Below are 22,312 nucleotides of genomic sequence, written 5' to 3'. Positions count from 1 at the left end.
TTGCAGTAATTATTTAATGAATGAACTGATTGGGCCACTGACTTACTGAAACAGGCTGTGACTAACTGACTGCCTGGCTGTCCTCTCAGGACATCTCATGTGCTGATTAAATGTCTCGATGGTTGGCTGACTCTTTTTGTGACAGTTTGGCTTCTCAAAAAGCTGAATTGATTGATTGGCAGCCAATTGAGGGGTCAGACAGTGAGATAACTGTGCAGTCAGGTGCCTGTTTTTTTAACACTGGCTGACTAAATGACTTACATAGAGAGTCTTATGTGCCTCTTTGGCTCCAGTGGGAAGTATTTCATGTCTTATCAGCCTCGACCATTTGCTTCTACAAAGCTGTGCTCCCTCTTTCCCTCCACCTATTTTCTCTCTCCATGTCTGTGTTTCCACCCAGTTTCTGCCTCTTTTACTCCTCATTCTTCACTTTTTACCTTACTTGTATTGGTTCTTCACACTTTCCTTTTTCAACTATATTTATCTTCTATTTTCCCTTATATCTATCCCTGTATTCAGATCTGCACATTCATCTTTCTTCAGTTGTCTCATCTCTCTTCATCGAGATTTCTCTTTAATATTCTCTCCCTTTCTTGTCCTGGTCTTTTTTCCTATTTTCTTCCTATGTTTTCTGTCTTTTCACCTCCCTTTTCCTGCCCTGACCTTATTCATGAATCCACATGCAACATCCAAGATGGCTCTCTCCCAGCAGGAAATACATAGACTAACATCCCAGTGCACACACAAACAGACTCACACACAGCACTGGCACACTACCTTCATACAGAGACAAAGGCATCTGGGGCAAACTGATAACAGTCCTTAAGGAGGATAGTAAAAAAGTACTGGGGGCTGTACTGCACTGCCATCAAGACAGTATCTATGGTGTGTGTGTCTCATAGGCATCTTTGTAAATTATGGAATACTCAGAGAATAGCTGCTGAATTTCCTTGTTCCTATGCAAATGTGTGTCGTTGCAAATACCATCTCATCCACAACATTACTCGCCACAGTGGCGCAGTATTTGAGATGTCACACAAAAATTTTTAGTGATTAGAAAAACAATTTCACCTTCAAATGACTTAAAGGACTGTTTATAAGGTCCATATATATATATATATATATATATGTACGGTTTTTTAGTTAGCCTAACAGTCAAAGCAGGTTGAAAACCTCAAAAACATCAACGAAAACACTAACATAAAAAAACATATTTTTACATCACATTTCAATACAATTTATCCCTGCCACAGAGCAGTGCTCATGACGGCTGGATGTATTAGAGCATTTACTTGAAACTGTTCCGCTTCTCATTAACATCTTGATTCATGTAGAGTCGATGGAATGAGCTCCTCCGGTCTTGCTAATGTCCTTGATAATGACAAGGAATGTTTTTGTATTTTCTGACACAGGAAAATGTTTCTTTTGATAATGATGTCAGTTATTAAAGTTTCAAAACAAAAACAAATCAGCATAAATTATCTGATTTGTTTGGTTGATGTTTGAAATGAATGTATTTTGTTTCAAGAAATGGCCGTGTACTGGTTTATGATGCGCAGGTTCTTTTTCTTTTGTTTGTTTGTTTGAAAATGTCTGTTTTTCTGAAGTGTATTGCACGCTTATATGCTCAAAATGACCATGACAGTATGTTAATGGAAACATAATTCATGTAAAATCATTGGATTACAATGTTACCATTTTATCTTACATTGATTCCATAGTACTCAAGAAATGTGTTGTTGTTTTGTTTTGTTTTTTAATCCCTTTGTTTACTTAGAGAGAAAAGATCAATTGGTAAATCATGTTTGTAAAAAATGGAAAACCTCATTGTCAGATTTGTTTTAATCCCCTCTGCTGATTGTGTTTTATCTACACTTTTTTTCAAAGCAATTTCAAAAGTGCATTTCCTAGATAGAAACAGTTCTGTCGATGCTACTCAATCTGTATCAGAGGGATCTTATTCCTCGTTTGACTCCTTTTTAAACAAGTTAGTTGTCTTAAATTCTCTGTGATTAAACTGTCCTTGTTTTCTATGTGAATCAATATCCTGACTGAAGAATTCAATCCACAACATGTTATCATTTTTTATTGTGTTTTATTATCTTCATAAACCATTTCCTGGCACAGTAGTGTTGGATATCATAGGGGCCTGTTTGATTAATTAGATGAGATTAGTCTTTGATTAAAAAGATTTTGATAGCATTTTAATAGGCTTGGTTTCTGGTGGATTACAGAGTGAGCTGCCTTGGGCATAGTTCCATAACTCACTGCTCTTGATGGATGCACTGCCATTCAGAACTGTGTATGTGTGTTTCCTTTTTCACAGAAATCCTGCATATGCGTATGAGCATGCTTTTCAGTGACCATACATGTGTGTTGGCTTTAAGAAAAATTTACAAAGCAGCAGTTTTCTTCCCTTTTTGCCTCTGTATCCATGTATTTTTCCTCTTCCTGTTTATTTCTCCAAGCATTAGAGCTGTAACAAGTAAGGTGCAGGTCCCAGTGGAGGAATGTAGAGTCGGATGAAAGCATAAAACAAGGTGCTGCATGTCAGAAAAAAACAAGATATAAAACATCTACCTGAGAAATTACCTTTTTAAAAACAGCTCTAATATTATTCCTGTCATATGAACTTTGTAGCTGTTCTTCTCAGGCTGTGGCTGCAGCATTTCCTGAAAACATGGTGTGTTTGTGAGAGGTTTACTTCCTTTGATATGCCAAAAAAATGTTGACGTGTAACAGAGAATCTTCGTGTTTTGATCAAAGTGTTTCTTTCATAGATGCTTATGTCAATCTGTCGCAGATTGGAATTCTGCTACATGGAGTTGGTTCCCTTCGTGTATTTGATAAACTACTATGTTTCTTTTGGACATGTAATTGACCTCATATTTTAACCATGAATAATTTTCCTTTTTATTAACTATTTGCCTTTGTACAGCATGTGTGTTTCCACTTGGTACACGGTTTACAACTACAGACATTCTGTGATCCTCCATTTACCTTCGTTTAATAACTGCTGCTCTCATGTTCCTCCAAACAGCTCTGTATTTCTCCCTTTATTCTGCTTTTGTAGGAGGGTCCCTACGTGATGCTGAAGAAAAACTGGGAACTTTACGAGGGAAATGACCAGTTCGAGGGATACTGTGTAGATTTGGCCTCTGAGATCGCCAAACACATCGGAATCAAATACAAGATATCCATTGTACCGGATGGGAAATACGGAGCTAGAGACCCAGAGACGAAGATATGGAATGGCATGGTGGGAGAACTAGTGTATGGGGTGAGTTTGGAGAGAGCTTTATTCTTTACTAAACCTTCTAGTTTGTGTTATTTTACTCTGATAATTAGTTTATTTCTTCCTCAAACATTTAAGAAATCTACAAGCTTTCAGATCCCTTGATGATTTTTTATTGTTTATTTATTGTTTATTCACTTTGACCAGTTAAACTTCATATTATTCATAGATGACATCACCAAAGGAGTCTCTGACCACCTTTACAAGTTAAAATACGCCACAAACATTTGAATCTTATCCACGAGATGTCACATGAATGAGAAAACAGATTCCCGATTACAGAGAAAACATAGAAGTTACAAAAAGGATAGAGCTATGTAAAGTTATAAAAATAAGTACAACAAGAAAGTAACAGTGTAATTGATTCAAGTCATTTTATTAAGTGATAAAATAATTAAATAGACTATGCACTCCTTTAAGACGGTTTATTTCAGAATGTTGTCTACCCGCTCCAAATAATATAATAATATAAAAAGTACAAAAATCACAGCTCACTGGCTTGGACAGAGTGTGAATATTATTATCTCTATAGCTCATATGTGCTGCAGGAAGTTCAAATTGCATTAAATGTGCTTCTGCTATTGTGATCCCAACACGCCATCAAGAAGTAGCTGACAAAGCTTAAAAATAGCTCTTATGGTGCACTAAAGTTTTCTTCAGCTCCTTAGCTCCCATGTCACCCTCCTGCAGTGAAGCTGTGTCGAGAAGGGTTCACTCAATTCTTACAGAATTCGGCAGCCTGACTAATTATGCCACTCACGCTTATGCACATTTTGGGATTTAACTGCTTGTCTGAATGCAAACTTTATCAACATGCACAAGACAATGTCAGTCGTCACTTTTCAGACGAGCGAAAGTGGAGACGTTTGCTGCAGAACAGCGACAGAATTAATTAGCCTCTGGAACCCGTCTAGTGGAAGGTGACACAGCAGAACCACCACGCTCACTAATCTGGTTTGATTTGTTCCAAACACTCACAGTTATTTCTGATGACTCCTCTGCCACACAGAGAAAACACATTGAGACAATTTCAGCACTTTATAGTTCTCCTCTTTGCTCTGTTTTCACACCTGCATGTCCTTGTGACTCTTCTCCTTATCCTACGTGTCATGTCCTTTCATCTCCCGCACCTTCTGTCTCAAGTATATTTCTTCTCTCTTCCTTGTGGCTTTTTGACATTCCTCTCCCAGCTCCTCCTCCAGTTTTCTCTTCCATATCACTCCTGACTTTCTTGTTTTTCTTTTGCTGTTTATCCTCCTTGCATCCTCACCCATGCACTAGAACAACTGTCGTTTGAAATGCAGTTATTGTAGCCTCTTCCCCAGTTAAGACTGCAGACGTTGTTTAAACACGCACCGCCACTCCGACACAGATACTCAGTGTGCTTAATGAATGATGTTTTTGACTCTGTGTGTGTGTGTGTGTGTGTGTGTGTGTGTCAGTGTGTGTGTGTGTGTGTGTGTTTGCATGCATGCATGCAAATGTGTGAGACCTTGCAGACCAATTTATATTCTAGCAGTGTCACTTTCATGCCCACGTATGAATTACTTTTCTGTCATTCGACTGCTTTTCTGTCTACCCACTCTGTCTCTTTCAACTCTCTCCTCTCCCCTGTTTCTCACCCCCACTGCACCAATTCCCTCTCGGTGCGTTTCTTATATTCCTTATTCTCCTCCTTATGTTGCTCCTGATTCAAACTCCACGCACTCTTTGACTAAACTTGCCTACTTTAAACGACCTCCTCTATTTTAATGTTTATATCTCCTTGCTTTATGGAAGACTTTCCCCTTATGTGGCCTCTAGAGAAGTCCTTTCCACCATCACAATCTTTTTTTTTTTTTTTTTAATGAACTACACTAATCTTATACTTTCTCCCCAAATTAATCTTTGCAGAAGGCAGAAATTGCAGTGGCCCCACTGACCATCACTCTGGTGAGAGAAGAGGTGATCGACTTCTCGAAGCCCTTCATGTCTCTTGGAATCTCCATCATGATCAAAAAGCCCCAAAAATCCAAACCAGGAGTTTTCTCCTTTCTGGACCCACTGGCCTACGAGATCTGGATGTGCATAGTGTTCGCGTACATCGGAGTCAGTGTTGTGCTCTTTTTGGTGAGTTAAATGTCAGCGCTTGAGATGTATTGAGAGCTGAACACTTTTAGTTTTAATGGCTTGATAGAAAAGATCTCTTTTAGTTGATGATCTTTCTATATTGGTGGTTAGTCTGGGGAATAGTCTTGAGGATATATCCTTTAATCCCTCAATTGAAATGTCTTTTATGGTGATGTAGAACATTTCTATAGAGGATTTAATTCAATAAATATAGTATCGGGACAGAGATACTTTTGAACACAATTTTTGTGTGCAAGACTCACAAAGGAACGCATGTGATCTTGTCAGCTTCACTACTATAACACAAGAAGTTCTCATTCCCAAAACTTTCTACTGTGACCCTATAAGCTTCTGCATATGGCGATCTGGACACCACTCCAATTTAGTTTGGTTAGTTAAGGGCTCTACTGACAAGTTTCTAGCAATGCTAGATGCAACATCTGTTTTTGGAACATCATCCATATAAATATTCAAAATCAAGTTCGCTAACAGAAAATATCCTCGTCTTTTGGACATGCAACTATCACTCGACTCGACAAATCATCGACTGACTTTAACCTGACTTTAGGCTACAATGTAATACTTTGACACAATGAATTACCTACCAAGCTGCTCTATTTCATAACGTATTCTTACTTGCTTTAATGTTTGTTATTAAGTTGTTGTGAGCATCATGTCTATGGTAATATATTTCTCCCTCTTCTCATTAGCACCTGTTTCATCCAATGTTCTGATATCTTCTTTTCTTTCTGTCTTGCTTTCTGTCTTCTGACCTCTAAACAATCTGTAAATGTTCCTTGATTGTCTCAGGTGAGTCGCTTCAGTCCGTATGAGTGGCATGCCGAGGAGCCAGAGGAGGGTACGACCGAGCAGGGCCCCACTGACCAGCCTCCCAACGAGTTTGGCATCTTCAACTCCCTCTGGTTCTCCCTGGGAGCCTTTATGCAACAGGGTTGCGACATCTCGCCACGGTAAGAGAGAAATATAATGTGTGAGACAACTGAGTGCATCTGTGAGCCCAGGTGTGTCAGACAGTGGGAATAAGTATTTGAGTCTGTGTGGAGGATGTTTGTGTCGGCAGGGATAGCGTGTGTGTCAGCCTGAATGCCTGTTATGTTAAAGTGCTTTAGTATTTCACAGTGGTGATTCAGACTGTTGACTATGTGAGTCACTTCTTTTTTCTCCTTGCTTTCACAGAACTGGTCTGTTTTTTTCTAAGACAATGTGTGACAGAAGCTTCAGATTTGCTAGAAACACTAACACAGAAACAAACATAATGCACGCACAAAAACACAAGTGAGAGGAAAACACTTGCATCTAGTCCAATGGTTATATACATATGGAGTGTACTACGGTGTTAGTGATTTAGCAGTTTGCTAGATGTGTATAAATCTTTAATGCACCACTGAAGAGGCAGAGTCCAGCAGTATTTTTAGAATATTTATAAGAATATGGCATTTTATTATTGATAACCTGAGAATGCAGTTTAGTGAAATATTCATAGCAGTCATCTTCAAGACCTTAAGGGAGCAAATCTAAGGAGAGAAGAAGCAGCAGATAGAAGAGGGTGATAAAGGATGGGCTGCGAGACGGTGTGAGCGTTTTGAGTAACATGTGCGTTTTGCTCGAGAGAATAATATGAAGTGATGGAAAGTATGTGGATGTTCACTTAACACTTCATCAAAGATGTGGAGCTGTGTGATGTGGTTTGTGTTTTGCAGTCATGGCTAATGTGTTCATGGGTGAGATCTTTTCCTGGACATTTCTGACATTTTTAGGCCCCTGTCACATGCACTTCACTCCTTTAAATTCAGTGTTGGACGGTAACACTACACTAGTAATGTGTTACGTTTACTCGTAACGAGAAGTGTATCTCATTAGTCATGACATTCCAGTGATAATATCGCAGCTCCTCACACAAAAAAATAGCTTGTTACAACATTACTGTGATTGTCATTACCCCACTTCTGATTTATCCCCAGATTAATTGTGTCGCATTCAATGGCAGGTATACTGGTTTGTCTTGTTGTGGAAGCCAGTAACTGAGGGTAAGCTAGTACAGCGGTGATTAAACATAGGTAGGAGAACGTGGCGGTTCAGCAACAAAAACAAATGCAGCAGTTTACAGCATTTAATAAACAGCATGTGACGTTCAGTCAACAATAATCAGTTGTAATAAAATAAAACAAAACTATTCTGTGCCCAGACTATAGCCTCTTACCCGGGATCACTTCCTTGGTCGCTGAAAAAGTTAGGTCGGTCTTCACTCTGTTGAATGTTTAAATCAACAGATTCAGGCAGATTCAGGATTCTGTGACATATGAAGAAAAAGACGGTAGCAGGAGTCAGATTTGAGACAAGGGCATTGCTCTATTGTCTTTCTGGAGGCAGGAGCAGATTTTCCTCGGTGTATTCTACTACAGAGAACAGTGGCTGTCTGTAGCACTCCTGTCCAGTTGCGTTCACTGACGTTAATGAGAATAACAGGAAGGAATCTCTCAGCGCTCGAACCAGATAGTTACTGATTGCACTAAAACTCCTAAAAAAGTAGGCCAGGTTGAGATGTGTGTACCCTCGGAAGCTGGAAGCATGTGAAGAGTTAGAATAATAGGAGACACCTGTTTTTATAAACCCTACACTATACAAACAATATCTTTGTTTTAGGTGTTGCAGAGCATTCTGTGAGGGTTCCTGCAGAGCATGTTGGGAGTAAGAGTCATTTAAAGGTTCAGGTTTCTGTATTGGCTTCATGTCTGACCTTTGTTTCAACACATGGATATCCCAACACATGGTATATGTCTTCAGAATTCTAATTGGTCAGAATTGGAATTTAAATGATGGTTGGTTTAGTCTTTCCACCTTCAGAGGTCCCTTCTCAATTTCATCTTTAATTTAAGCCTAGGCTCTAAATCATGATATCACTGATATACAATGTAATTTTTCTTATTTCATTTATTTTCATCTTTGAGACCCTTTCAGGAAAATAACAAAACTTCAGCATCTGATGCCCAAACTTTACTTTCTACCTCCTTCTCTTTTGCGCCTCTGCCATTTTAAACGTTCATCCATCTCTTTTCCTTCTCTTCTCCGCTGCTGCACACCTGTCGTCTCCCACTCCTTCCCTCTTTACTGCGACTGACATTCCAATTCTAACCCTAACGCACGTAATGGAAAGCACTCACCAGCTGAACACACACACTCACACACACTCAATGTGCACAAAAATGCTTTGACACACAAAGACCACTTACATTCACGTGTAGAAAAAAGCCAGTGGCTTCTCACAACAAACCAGCACACATCTAAACAGTCACTTACAGCCCACTGCATGTGTAAGCTTCAACTATCAAAGTGATAATGTGATACTTATAACATAAAGACAGTTTTGTGATATGTACCTTCAGTACAACACAGCTGCTCTATAGGCCAGGATTCCTTTAGGTCTAGAAGCTGGATCATATGTGTGCATTTTGTTTCTTTTCTTCTCCTTTTAATTTTCAATGTATGCACTGCCTTTTACTTTTACGTGCAAACTTTACTTAAAGATGTGTTTCTTATTCAGCTTATTCAATGAATGAGCTGTGACTTTTAAAAGAACTATGCAACATAAAGGTATATGTTGAAAATAAAGGTGGTATGTAAAATGTTATGACAATGTTACATTCAAAAAAAAAAAATCATAAAAAAGTATTATTTTATAGTTGTAACAAGACATGTCTTGTCACCGCAGCTGTCATCACAGACACACAAGGGAGAAGAGAGAACAACCATGATTAGCCCCTACGTCATCTTTTCTTATTATGCCCCTGGTGGCAGATTTTACATTTTGTGTGTTTAATGTAACAAAGATCAAATATACCTTGTGTAAATATTAGTGGAATAAAGACTTCCTAGAAAGAGAGTGAAGTCAAACTACCTCTGGATTTGCTGTTCTCACCTCCCATGGATGGGTTGGTACTTCCTAGCTAGACTATGTTTTGGCCAGAGGCTCAAGCATGTTTCAATTTGTTTTACTTCTCACTAGTTCATCAGCACCATATAAAGAGCCTTGTTGGGCTCAAAACGTTGTTGTCCTTAATGTACATAGCAAATAAATAATTATATCTTTTGGAGCCATGGTGTTGCGAGTCTTTGTTGTATCGTAACTCATGTTTTTTTCATTGTGGGAAATACAGAATGTCCAGCCAGAAACGCTGTGTCTATAGAGCCATCACCAAATGGTGGACCAGAGTCCAAATCTGGACCCAGGTGTCATTCTATCCTCACCCAGATGTGTACTGATGAGCTTCTATTTTAAACAGTAGTCTATTTGAATGGCGCAGCATTTCTCACATATACAGTAGCTGTTTCATCAGCTAGGAAGGTCACAAATCAAAGCATTTGTCCAAAGTCCTCACACATTTCTCTACTCAGCCAATCAAATCTTCAGACCAGGCATGGGGGATGAGCACGGCAAGTGTGAAAGTGCAGAAACACACAGAGGAGTCAGCAGACATGGGAAGTCAGAAACACAGCTGGAGAGACGGAGTGAGTCAGGGAAAAGATGACATGGTGTGCTTTTATATTAGAAAAAAAGACAGTGCAGAAAAAAAAGAGATTTCAATCAAGAATGGCCAGACTCTTACGAGTTTACTTGTCCCACAGGCAGTATAAAACCAGAATGCCTTGTATGTTTCAATACCCGAACAATCATCATTAAAGTGGTAATGAAAAACGTCAATACGAGATAAAGCACTTTTGAGATATAATACCAGCTCTCATCCAGACCAAAAGAAAATGAACAAAGAGCCAAGTACGATGGATCCACTAGAATCTTGAAACAATTATTTAGTGATGTATATTGTGCCAAAAATACTGTCTTAAAGTTGCTGTGTTTTTCTGAGAACATTAAATCATTTCACTGACTCTGGGGTTGACTGTCATTAAAATGTTGACAGGGCCAGCTGAAGCTAATTTCTCACTCTGAACAAGAGAAAATGTGAGAGTGAAATATGAGTGGGAAAGAAAGAGAGGAACAGATGTGAAAACTATTACATTTTTAATATTTGTTGTTGAGACCGTTTATTATCAAATTTGATTTCAATATTAAATCATTTTCTGCTTTAACATGTTTTTTTTTTTTTAATACAAAACTTTTTTTGTTGTTATTAGAGTACCCTCCAGCTCATTAAACACATTGCTGTCATACTATTACTGAAACTTTCTTTATTTGACGTGACAGTCAGTAGCCTACAGATGTTGATAACACGAGGCTGCTTCAAAATATGAGGCACTAAATCATATCACAAGTTAGACATTAGGATGTTCCGGATCTTCACTTTTGCTTGACGACCTCGTAAAAATGTTGTGTCATTGCAAAAGTGCATCTGAAGGAGAACCAACAGACTTTCCAACAGAGAGGAAAGATTTTCTTTGTCTTGAAATGACAAACAAAAAAAACAATGGAATCAACTTTGATGCAAATCTTTACTGAACTTGATCAAAGAATCGTTTTTTAGATGTTTAAACTCGTCTGCTGCTTTTTCTGCCTCTCACTGCAACCACCATTTTTATTTATCAGCTCTCCTTCCTCTCAGGGAGGAGGAGGTGGTCTGGAGGAGGTGTGTCTGAAGGAAGCATTTGTTTGGTCTAAAAAACTCCTCTGATAGTCATATAGTAACCCATTAAGGATGATGATGTCATGGTTTGATGCAAAACGATATGATATGTCACTATGTGATACTATAGGCGCCATTGCAAAATGATAAGCTACAATGGGATATGATCTCTGTAATTTGATGCAATACAATACCGTACAATGTGAAACCAAACAATAATAAACGACGTAAAACAATATGATGTGAAAGGGCATTGTACCGTATGTAAGGGAATAATGTTTTTTTTTTTTTAAAGGAGATGGTTTAAAACACAAACTAGGCAACCTAGTAAGCACTCATTGTGGCCCATTACTCTGTTAGCCCTGCAGCTTGATCATCAATCATCATCATGCTTAAATAGCAACCTCACCCCCAGCCCAATGTTCACCTGTAGCTTTTGACTGGAGTGACTCAGTCCCTAATCTCTCTGTGTGGGCTTCTTTTGCTAAAGGCCATGAGGTTTGACTGACGTGTGTGGGCGTCATTTACTGTAATTCACATCAAGTACTAACATATATCAGTTGCTGGTGGTGTGCAATTTGCGATTATGCAAGAGTCAAGAAATATGTAAGAAGACAAATTAACTTGTTCATTAGATTCATTAATGAAGAAATGAAAAGAGCCTGCAGACCAGGCTTCCTGCCATAAAACCATGTGATGGATGAGCCACCACAGTGACACCGCTCTGCAGAAACACTACATCACGTCCTTAGGAAAAGGAGATATTACGTGCATATTATATCATCTCTTTGTCCCAACAGTAAATTACATTTAATTTCACTTTCCCTTGTTCACCTTTACAGGCAGACAAATGTCAAGGATAATGCTAACTCCTCTCACAGCAGAAATGTGGCTGCCTGCCTTCTATAATCTGATCAAATATCACAACCAGAAAATTATTTACAGTATTTGATTATGCATTTGGGGAACTTTTCTTTTAGTGTCTTTACTTTACTTGCCAGTAATTTACTCATCGTGTATACAGGTCTCAGTTGTGAACAATTCTTCTGTGTGCTTTATTTTTTGAAGTGAGTCCCTTACTACAAAAAGGTATACCATGTTTGTAAGTTAAATGTGACAAAGTTAAAAGTAAGTCAGTATGTTGGGATGCCATGACTCTTAAAATTATCCACCACAAACCCCCACCCCTCAAAAAGTGCAGAAACCTTTCCCTTCATGCTTGTACTTGTACCTTTACTGACAAAAGACAAGTCCATGAGAGATAAATTTGAGCATAAATCATTGTGAATCATTACTTTTTCAAAACAGCCCCCTGACATTCTTGTTGTACTACATTATAAGCATTAGCATTTAGAGGACTCTGGTCATGTGCAAAGAGAGATGGATAAAAGAAGACAGGCATGTAAGCCATACAATTATTTCTTTTACTCTCGATAAAAAGGATTGCACATTATTGACTTTTTACACTCTTAAAAAAAATCCGATTTTAAATTTTTTGATTTTTTTGATTAAAAGAAGCATTTGATTTACTAATATTTAAGGAAATCTTATAAAATTTTAACAACAAAAGTTTAGAAAATAACGTGCTTGCACTGGCTTTCAGAAACATTTAAAACACAAGTAGAAAAGAAAAATGTTCAGATGGCAAACATTACATCCTTTAAACTCTGTTAGAGGAAGATGAATTTTCTTTCACATAGTCTGTACTTTTTTACCATTTTTCATGTCTGGCCTGACCATAGAATGGCCATTCTTGTTCTCTTTTCATCCTTTATATCTTTCCTGCAAGGTCTCCGGATGGTCAGCGGGGATCATACCATTGAGGCTGACATTTACAGAGGAGATGGGAATAAATAGGAGGCACACTCTGCAGGAAGAGATATTCTTACAGACTAGTTGAATGCTTTTCAGTCTTTTATACTGTGTGTGTGTGTGTGTGTGTGTGTGTGTGTGTGTGTGTGTGTGTGTGTGTGTGTGTGTGTGTGTGTGTGTGTGTGTGTGTGTGTGTGTGTGTGTGTGTGTGTGTGTGTGTGTGTGTGTGTGTGTGTGTGTGTGTAAAAGTACTTGTATTTTATCTTTAAAAACACACATCTGTGTGTCTCTTAACGACCTCTATGAGCATCACTTGGTCAAATGGCCCTTGATTCGCAAAGCTTTTTCTTCTACTTTATACACCGGTGTGTGCATGTGACTATGCATGTGTATTGTGTACTGAGCTGCCATAGTAGGTCCATTGGTATTCAGTGTGGGTGCCTCTCTTCCTGCTGCAGTCATCTCTGCAGTCTGGAGACTCTGAACAACACACAATCTGTAGACTTCCACTTTCTCTCTTTCCTTTTTTCTCTATCCCTCCATCTATCCATTATCTCGTTCTCCTTTCCTTCCGCTCAGCCTTTATCTGCTACTGTTCTGTCTCTAACTTCATTTCAGTTCAGCCTGCTTTAAAAGCTAGAGAAAAGCTAGAATTTAAAAACCTTGCGGCATGCATATTATTTAAAAAAATGTCTCCTACACACATGCTGTACCTTTTTATAAAGATGTCAACGAGCTCCTTCACCTTTCTGATCAAGAAGAAGGTAGTAGCTGGCAGCAGACACAGACGCCTTCACAAACGCTCACACAAATCGTCAGAATGACCTTGAGATGGCATTTGCACCACACACTTGTCATCTCTCAGCCCAGGCTTTGGGGGTTTGTAATGTCGGGAAGAGAGGCTTGGTCACCGCATGAAGGGTGGCAACATAGTGATGGATGGTCACGTGACAGGACTGGAATTCTTAATGAGTGAAAAAGGCAGAAAAGCGCATGTGTACACTGTGGAAAAAGAGCAAACAAGTGCCGGGGAGGGAGAGAGGAAAAAAGAGAAAGAGAGAGGAAGAAGAAGAAGAAGAAAAAGAAGGTAAACTGATAACCAGTGAACGTCTCGGAGGGATTGGATCTGTCTCTGTCAATAAACATCTGAAATTACAGATCTCTGCTGCTGTTTATGTGTGTGGGCGTGCTTGTGTGTCTGCTGCCGGGTGAGGGCATGCAAGCACTGGCCCAACTTTGTGTGTGTGTGTGTGTGTGTGTGTGTGTGTGTGTGTGTGTGTGTGTGTGTGTGTGTGTGTGTGTGTGTGTGTCTGTGTGTGTGTCTGTGTGTCTGTGTGTCTGTGTGTGTCTGTGTGTGTCTGTGTGTCTGTGTGTCTGTGTGTGTGTGTGTGTGTGTGTGTGTGTGTGCGCGTGTGTGCGTGCGTGTGTTTGTGAGTGTCATGTGCAAGTATTGACTCAACGGCTGTTTGTGTGTTGAATAGTTAATGTCAGCTTCAGATCTATATGGTTTTACTTACTAACTACAGCTGAGTGCTAATGCTTACTGACTTATTATTCCTCTCAAGGTCACTGATCAGCCCACACTTCTGAGTTAATAGTTTTTTTTTTTTAATTTTGCAAATAAACTAATCTCCCTCGGCTTATCTCCTATCTTTTATGCTTTACTTTCATGATCCCTGTTATTATTTAAATTCATTATCTTTTTCTTATCTCCCTGCTGCACCTCAACTTGAATCGTTTAATGGGATTTTCTTTTGTCTGTGTCTGTTTGGCTTCACACCCTTTGTCCAGCCTTTTTCTTCTGAAGACTTTAAATCCATCAGTCTGTTCATTTTATTTCACACCTGCAGTCCATGTAAAGCCCCTTTCACACATGAACTCCTGGCATTTTAAGTCATTTCAAAATGTTTGAATTTTCCAGACAAGCCTTTCACAAGTACACCCCACAGCGTGAAATGCTCCGTTGAGACAAGCTCTCACAATTGGAAATACTCGGTCGGTTTTGGCTAAGGGAGGAGTGGGTTGCCTGTGAGCTGGATGAGAAGGAGTCCTTCGTAATAATGACTGTTTCTGGGTTAATATTACTACAATCTCATTGGCTATATGTCTATGGGATTAATGCTGAAACTTTTCTGGGCTTCCAGTCTAGCCATCAGTTAGCAATAAATGACGTTCAGCCAAGAATTCATTTTCCATGTGTTGCCGTTGTCAACAGTTGCCTTTATGCCTTATTGAGCTTGTATCACACTTGGTCTTGATGATTCAAAGCGCTTTTTACACTGCAGGTCACACCTACTCATTCACACCTATTTAAACATTGATATCAAAGGCTGCTATGTAAAGTATCAATTAGTGTTAACCATAGACTGTAAGTAATTGTGGACGAAACCTGAGTGAAGTCAGCCATTGGTTACTGCAGACGGTTGATGGCAGTCTCGTTGCTGGAAATTCTATCTCAACCAAATTTTTAGTCAACCCATCAACAGGCAGGTTTTTTTTTTTTTTTAAATTATATCTTTATTTCGAATGGACAGAAAATGACCACACATCAAACATACATATCAACAAAGGTAATGACAAATGTCCATCCAGTTTTTGTTTTAAAGTACAATAGAAAACAGGCAGGTTTTAAGTACATCACACCCATCAGTCATGGTAAACTATACTGGACTTGTATCCTTCATAAAATCCAAACGGATGAGTTGAGAAAAAAATCATGTGTGAAAGTGGCTTGTGAGAAAGAACTCTTTTTTTACTACTGCACGTAGAATGATATAAAGATATTCTCAATATAGCGTCATATATCAGACTTTGTTGCTTCGCCTGCTACTTCCAGGTCGTTTTTGGTTTTTGGTTTTTTTTACATCATGTCTTACTTCAGGTGCACATGTGAACAGCCATGTCAGGAGAATATTCGAAGCAGGCCTCTTGAAACTATTTCAATATTACGTGTCAGCGCCAATCTACCATATTTGTCCTCATTAAGAATAAAAATAAAACATTACACACATCCTCAAACTGTTGTTTCTACTCTTAGAAGAAAAAATTCTGATGCACTGGATCAAATGAAACTCTATCAATAGGAGTCTGTGTGCGCGTGTTTGTGTGTGTGTGTGTGTGTGTGTGTGTGTGTGTGTGTGTGTGAGAGAGAGAAATAGGAACAGCATGCCATTAATCTTTCACACAGAGGATTGGGGAGGCAATCTGTTGGCTATCATAGATGATACATGACCTGCTATACAATGATTCGCCTGTTGCATACCAACACACAACACAACTACACACTGAGGCGTAACACACTTGCACATCAACACTGATGTGTCACATAAAGAATAAAGGACGTCAATACCAAAGCTCAACCACACACACCAAGTGTGCACTTGCAACAATCGAAAAAAGGAATTCTTATGCACAGATTAAGTAGCACACACACATTCATTCTCTCGAACATGGTCTCATAGGATTCCAGCATGCTCCATCGACCTCCCTCCTATAGGTTAACATGTTCTCAACTTCCCTCCGAGGCCAAACTGCTCCCTCTCGACCTTTTCATCCATACACCCACATGCACAAGAACACACAGAGACATGGTGACAAATCAAGGGCAACACATGTTGAAACAGACATGCTGTTAATCATGTCCTCCTCAAGACTATTTATATCTCTGTGTTGTGCTTGGCTGTCATGCCTCCTGAGAAAGAAAACATTTTACTTGTATCTCTTAAATAACAAACTCTGTCAGACACTAACAATATGGCTTCTACTAATGATGCAATCTGCTAACTCTACTTGCTGTGTTTACTCTTTGATTTATTCCATCTGCATCAGTGTCGCTCTGAAACCTTCTCTTGAACTTAACCCCACAAATGGGAAGTGTCATTTATCTCTCGCTTTATCTTACACTTGTTTTATGGAAATGTTTTCATAGGTAGCTGTATAGGTTTAATCTTATCTTGTAATATCCTTGAAAAATGTTCTGTATGCCTTCACTTGCTGCAGGTAGTTTTATATACCTAACAAATGAATCTGTCAAGAAAATTACTTAGACATGGCAGCACAGTCTGATGAAGCATTTATTCTGTTTGATATGAAAGCACAAGAAAAAAGACAATTCTCCCATTTGATAAACCACATAACAGACTGTGTTTACATGCACTTAAGAATTCTTATTATTTCCAGCTTTAAGCACTAGTGCAAGTTCTCCACGCATTGAGGTTTCAATCTGTTCAACATGTTTACGTTGTGTATGTTTAACCAGTAGTTATGTTATAATGTTTAATTTAGCTGTTTGCAATGATGTAGAGGAGCACATACACACATATGCACAAATCACTTGCAGCTCTGCGTTGCTGAAGTGCCAAATGTGACTTCACTCTGCCAATGCAGAATTAGTTTAATGAAATGAGTACATTTTTATAGCTGAACAGCAGGTGAAATAAGGTTATTGTATTTCTTTGCACACAGCAACCAAAAGACTCATTTCTTCACTTTGCATGCAAAGACAACACAATCAAGTATTTTATATTTTATCATACTCTGTTTGTCCTCTTTAGGCATCAGTCCAAACATTATAAAATAATGTGTGTACATTCTTGCTGTGAGTGTGTGGGCTTATGAGAAGTCTGCACCCAGTATGCATCTGAAATATATCGAAATAGAAGAATCTCTATGAGCAGGATGTTTTAAAGCTGTAGCAAAAAAAACCAAAAAAAAACTCAAACCAAAAGGTAGCTATCAGATTTTATATTTCGATTTATGGCACCTCTATTTTAACAGTTGGTTAATGAGTAGGTAAAATAAACGAAGCGGTCATGTCAACTTCCTCAGCTTTGTTTTGCTTTTATTTCCTTTCCTCAAATGATTCGATGCCACTGCTTCTTTAAAAGCAATTAAATCACACAACCCTGTTGTTTTCTGTCGGTGATCCTGTAGTACCTACTGAGTGTTCCCAAATACACAACATCTGTGTGTCTCTTCCATGAGTTGTCATGGTTGTGTTTGTTGACCTGAGCTTGAGCCTGAGTTTTCTTGGACTATAGTGCTGTAAACATTAAACAACCATCTCCACAGTAGAATCCATAAATATGAACAAACAAATCAAAGAGTCCAGGTGTCAACAGAGAAGCACACTGATACTTACCACACACATACAGGTTGTGGTTTTAAAAGAATGAAAACTAATGACTACAAAACAAAACGCTCTTCATTACCTTGTGAGGGGGAAAGTTTTGCCATTTTTGGAAGTTTAAAACAAAATCTAACAACTGTTTCACAGAAAAATCCATCACAGAACAAACCATCTTTATTAACTCAGGCAAACAGATCAATACCTCTGGACACGTTATCAATTCATATTTGAACGTGTTTGTGTGTGTCTGTGTGTGCGTGTATGAACTGCTTATGAACTTGTGAACTGCAGCAGAATGCAGAGTTGATCTAAAAGTTGACAATTTGTGCTGTGTCATAACTCACCCTAAAAATAACTTACATATTCCTTCTCTGACATCCCAGTGGTGTCACCACACAACCTGTCCAAGCACTGTGGGGCAAGTGTACCAAAATCATTCACATACTGTGAAATGATCAAGATTATTGTTAAACCAGTCGGTGGCTCAAATGACTAAATGCTTTCAAAAAATGCTTTTTCAGTTTGGTGTTATTGCTTTATGATTACGTGGTACTTGCATTTTCCTCCGAATGATAAAGCTTAAAAGGGAGTGACAAACATTAACCAGACGGTAAAAAAACAAAAACAAAAGAGCATTACAGTTTCCATTTTTATAACTTACAAAGGTTGAAGCACATTTCTGTGCTTGTCGCTGTCCCACTGTTAAAGATAAGTGCGTTTAGGCTCTTTAGACTTTTAAATGCCAAGTTACACATTTTCTTTGAGTTTGCATTTCAGCAGACTTTCTTGTGGGACTTACCCAGAGTTCATCGATAACCTGGTGACAATCAGGACAAAATGTCTAGCTTTACACTGAATATAAACACATTTAATGAAGTCGAATTCAAAGCAAGCAATGGCACAAAGGGAAACACAACAATTAAGTCCAAAAGAGAACACATTAATGTAACCTTTAAAGAAGGTTTTCAGAGGGTTTTTTTAAATATTTTTCAGTCAAATATTTGCAAATGATTAACGTTTGTCTTTTTCAACTTTTGATAATTTGCAGGAATACATTTCACTGTAAGATACACAAAGTCATACGGTGATATCAAAGATAGTGATGATGATAGCGTGTCCCATTCCTTATTTATTAACCATCTCAAGCCCTCACACACTTTCACACTACCTACCATCATCTAAGTCTTTGAGGCTTCAGTGTAGGATTTGTCGAGTGTAGCTCCGGATTGGGCCGATGGATTATTGTTATGGTCAAAGATGTTTTCACTGTCCTTGAGTGGCCAAAAATCAGTTAATGCATTTATAATTAAATGTACCAACTCTAATAAACAAACTGAATTAATTGCACTGCTTAATTGAAGCATAACAAAACTTTGAGATGATTGTGACATAAACATATAAACTATTCAATTAATGAAAGCTCTGTACTTGGAGTTGATCTAAACCAGTACTTACCTGAAAAGTAACATTGGTTGTAACTGTTAATGGTGTATTCAAACATTGCTTATTTTCTGAGCACAGAATGGAGCACCTGTAAGGGAAAAGCTTCCGAGCATGTTGCGCTTCACTCTCTGTGAATGTAATGAGCTTATAAAAGCTGTAATTTAAAAGAAAATTGTGGACCTGAAAGTACACGTCTTGTCCAACAGCCTCTTCACTTCCTTTCTCACCATGTTGAAGTGTGGATATTTTGTTGTTTGTGCTCATTACAATCTGAAGGTTTGTTATTGAATGCAGCACTTAAAAGAAACTGAACATTTGATTTTGTTCTTCTATCGGCCTCTCCTTGCTCTAATGTGCTCACTCTTGCTTGCTCTCTTCCCCTTTTACAAGGTGAAAACAAATTCATGTAAACAAAATGAATTGCCTCTTAGTTTGATGCTTGTGCTCACATTTGAAAGATAAAGAGAGTAAACATGGAGCCCAGAGATGAGAATGGGAAGGGAATGAGGAGGAGAGGAATGGAGGAGCGCCCAGATTACAATCTGTTTCATGTAGCCTTTGTTTTTGTTCAAGCTGAATTGGTTCAAGGGTTGGAAGACAATTACATCGGCAGCATTGTCATTTTCACAGTCATGCACACTGGTGTGGAAAAAGCTTTGTGTAACTACAGCGCGTTGTTTTGCATATCTCTGAGGAGCAAACCTTAATTATGTTCCCCTGTTGTTTTTACCCCTCTTCGTCTTTCATTTCTATCCCTTTAACCTTCACACTCATCATTATATTCCACTCATCCTTCTGCTGAATTCTCATCTGCAATTGTTTGCCTATACTCTCCTCTTCACTCCCTTTATACTTTTTTTCTGTCTCCCTTGCCTCTTCTCTACAGGTCCCTGTCTGGACGTATTGTTGGAGGTGTGTGGTGGTTCTTCACCCTCATCATCATCTCCTCCTACACAGCCAACCTGGCTGCTTTCCTCACGGTGGAGAGGATGGTGTCACCCATAGAGAGTGCTGAGGATTTGGCCAAACAGACAGAGATAGCCTACGGAACGCTGGACGCAGGCTCTACGAAGGAGTTCTTCAGGGTATGAACTCAACACACAGCTGCATGTTCTTAGTTCTTTCAGTGGTTTCAGGCTTTTTATTTTGTTGTAGAGCTGAGAATGAGTGAAAATGTTGACGCTTCAGAGAGAGAAAACTTTTTTTCACCCATATTGGCGATGCTGTTGATATTTATACATAATACCCCATTACTGCTCAATCATTTATTTGTTTTAAGTTTATCAGAGTTTTAGGATACCTTAGAATCTATGGCAATGAAAACAAGCATACTAAAAAGTTTCTGACCACTTGAAGTGCAGAGAGTCTGAATAAAGCTTCACTGCAATGAATAATTTGCTATAAATTAACCTCTTTCCATTTCATTTTTATACCTCAAGTTGCTAGTCAAACTGAAAACAATGACCTGAAGGGTTGTGCCTTTTATTGCTGCTGACTTCACAACACTCCCCACACTCCAAACCCCCCCCCCCATATACAGTATATATATATATATATATATATATATATATATATATATATATATATATATATATATATCCCCTACATCCATCTTTTGTTGGCTGTACAGAAAAGGGACAGGGTTAACAAGGACACCATTTTTTTAATGGGATTACAACTTTCAGAAACAATGGTGTTAAAATTTCTTGTGAAGGGAAATGGAAGCACATGATGAAAAATTGTCATGTTTATCGAAGTCAGACAGAAGTAGAGCTGCATAAGTCGACTCTGACTGTAGGTGGGACTAGGACAGGTGAGACATGAGTAGTGTGCATTTGTAAATTGATTCATAGAAATAAAGATTGATTGATCATAGTGAAAACCAATTAACTCGAGCAGATGGGATGATGGGGGGAGAGGAGGGAGTGGCTTACTCAAGAAGCTGTAATCTTGTGACGACTGATGCTATGCTGATATGTCTGGCTTTTACTTTTTTCTGGAAAACGTCTGGATCAAAGTTAGTGTCGTGTTGAAAGTTAGCGCCAAGGATTCAGAGGAAAACACTGATTACTTGAAGCAAAAGGACCTGGATAATTTCTTTTTTTATAACTTTTGTATAAAATGCATACTCATGACCACGATTTCTCACTTACATTACATTTAATCATACACCTGCTTTGACATATAAAGCAATCATTTTAATGATAATTATTAAAATAAATGGTTACTGTGACACAGAACTTGAGTAGGATACACAACAGGTAACTATATCTAAAAATAGAAAGCAAAACAACAATGGCAGAGTAGCCTAGACGAGACCTGTATTGACCTCTTCACCTAACTGGATTGCAATTACACAAATACATTCAAGCATGGACACATGTGCAAAGAATGCTGATGAAGACAGGACATTTTTGCAGACTGGAACAAAAACACCAGTTTTCGAGCACGCACAGAAACAAAGCCGCTCTGTCAGCTAATCAAGCTCTGTAGGAATATCCAGAACTGCTTGTTTGCCCATGCAATGTGTGTGTATCTAAGCATACAAACTTACAGTTGTGTTTTGCAAAGATGTATGCACCAGTGTGCGAGTGTGTGTATGTTTGGGGGAGTGGAGAAGTGGAAGGTGGAGCTTGTAGCAGACAGTTTGTGCTTCTGTGAGCTGCTCAGGCAACATCAACATAACGAGCAACTGAAATCTGTGGAGGGTGAAAAAGCAATTTACTCTCCCACAGCTGAGGGGGATTCGCCACCACCATTAATTATCTGTGTGTGTGTGTGTGTGTGTTTCTTTGTGTGTAGGCATGCACACATGCATATTCAGCCACATATGTAAGCATGTATATGTGCATGTAAGTGTGTGTGTGTGTGTGTGTGTGTGTGTGTGTGTGTGTGTGTGTGTGTGTAAGACTTGTGTGTCAGTGTGTT

At 38.7% G+C, this 22,312-nt stretch overlaps 1 protein-coding gene across 6 annotated transcripts in view; it reads left to right on the top strand.

Annotated features, from left to right (window-relative positions):
* gria4a (glutamate receptor, ionotropic, AMPA 4a) overlaps positions 1–22,312 on the top strand; it is a 106,282-nt gene that overhangs the window by 65,308 nt on the left and 18,662 nt on the right. For all 6 annotated transcript variants that reach the window (XM_079353983.1, XM_079353982.1, XM_079353985.1 and 3 more), the window contains exons 11-14: positions 3,074–3,280; positions 5,189–5,404; positions 6,215–6,375; positions 20,271–20,469. In XM_079353983.1, coding sequence (XP_079210109.1) covers positions 3,074–3,280; positions 5,189–5,404; positions 6,215–6,375; positions 20,271–20,469 — 783 coding nt within the window. The remainder of the gene's footprint in view (positions 1–3,073; positions 3,281–5,188; positions 5,405–6,214; positions 6,376–20,270; positions 20,470–22,312) is intronic.

This window comes from Symphodus melops, assembly GCF_947650265.1.
Source record: "Symphodus melops genome assembly, chromosome: 10".
In the NCBI taxonomy this organism is placed as follows: domain Eukaryota; kingdom Metazoa; phylum Chordata; class Actinopteri; order Labriformes; family Labridae; genus Symphodus; species Symphodus melops.
Note: the sequence above shows the minus strand (reverse complement) of the source record. Positions and strands in the feature narration are given on the sequence as shown.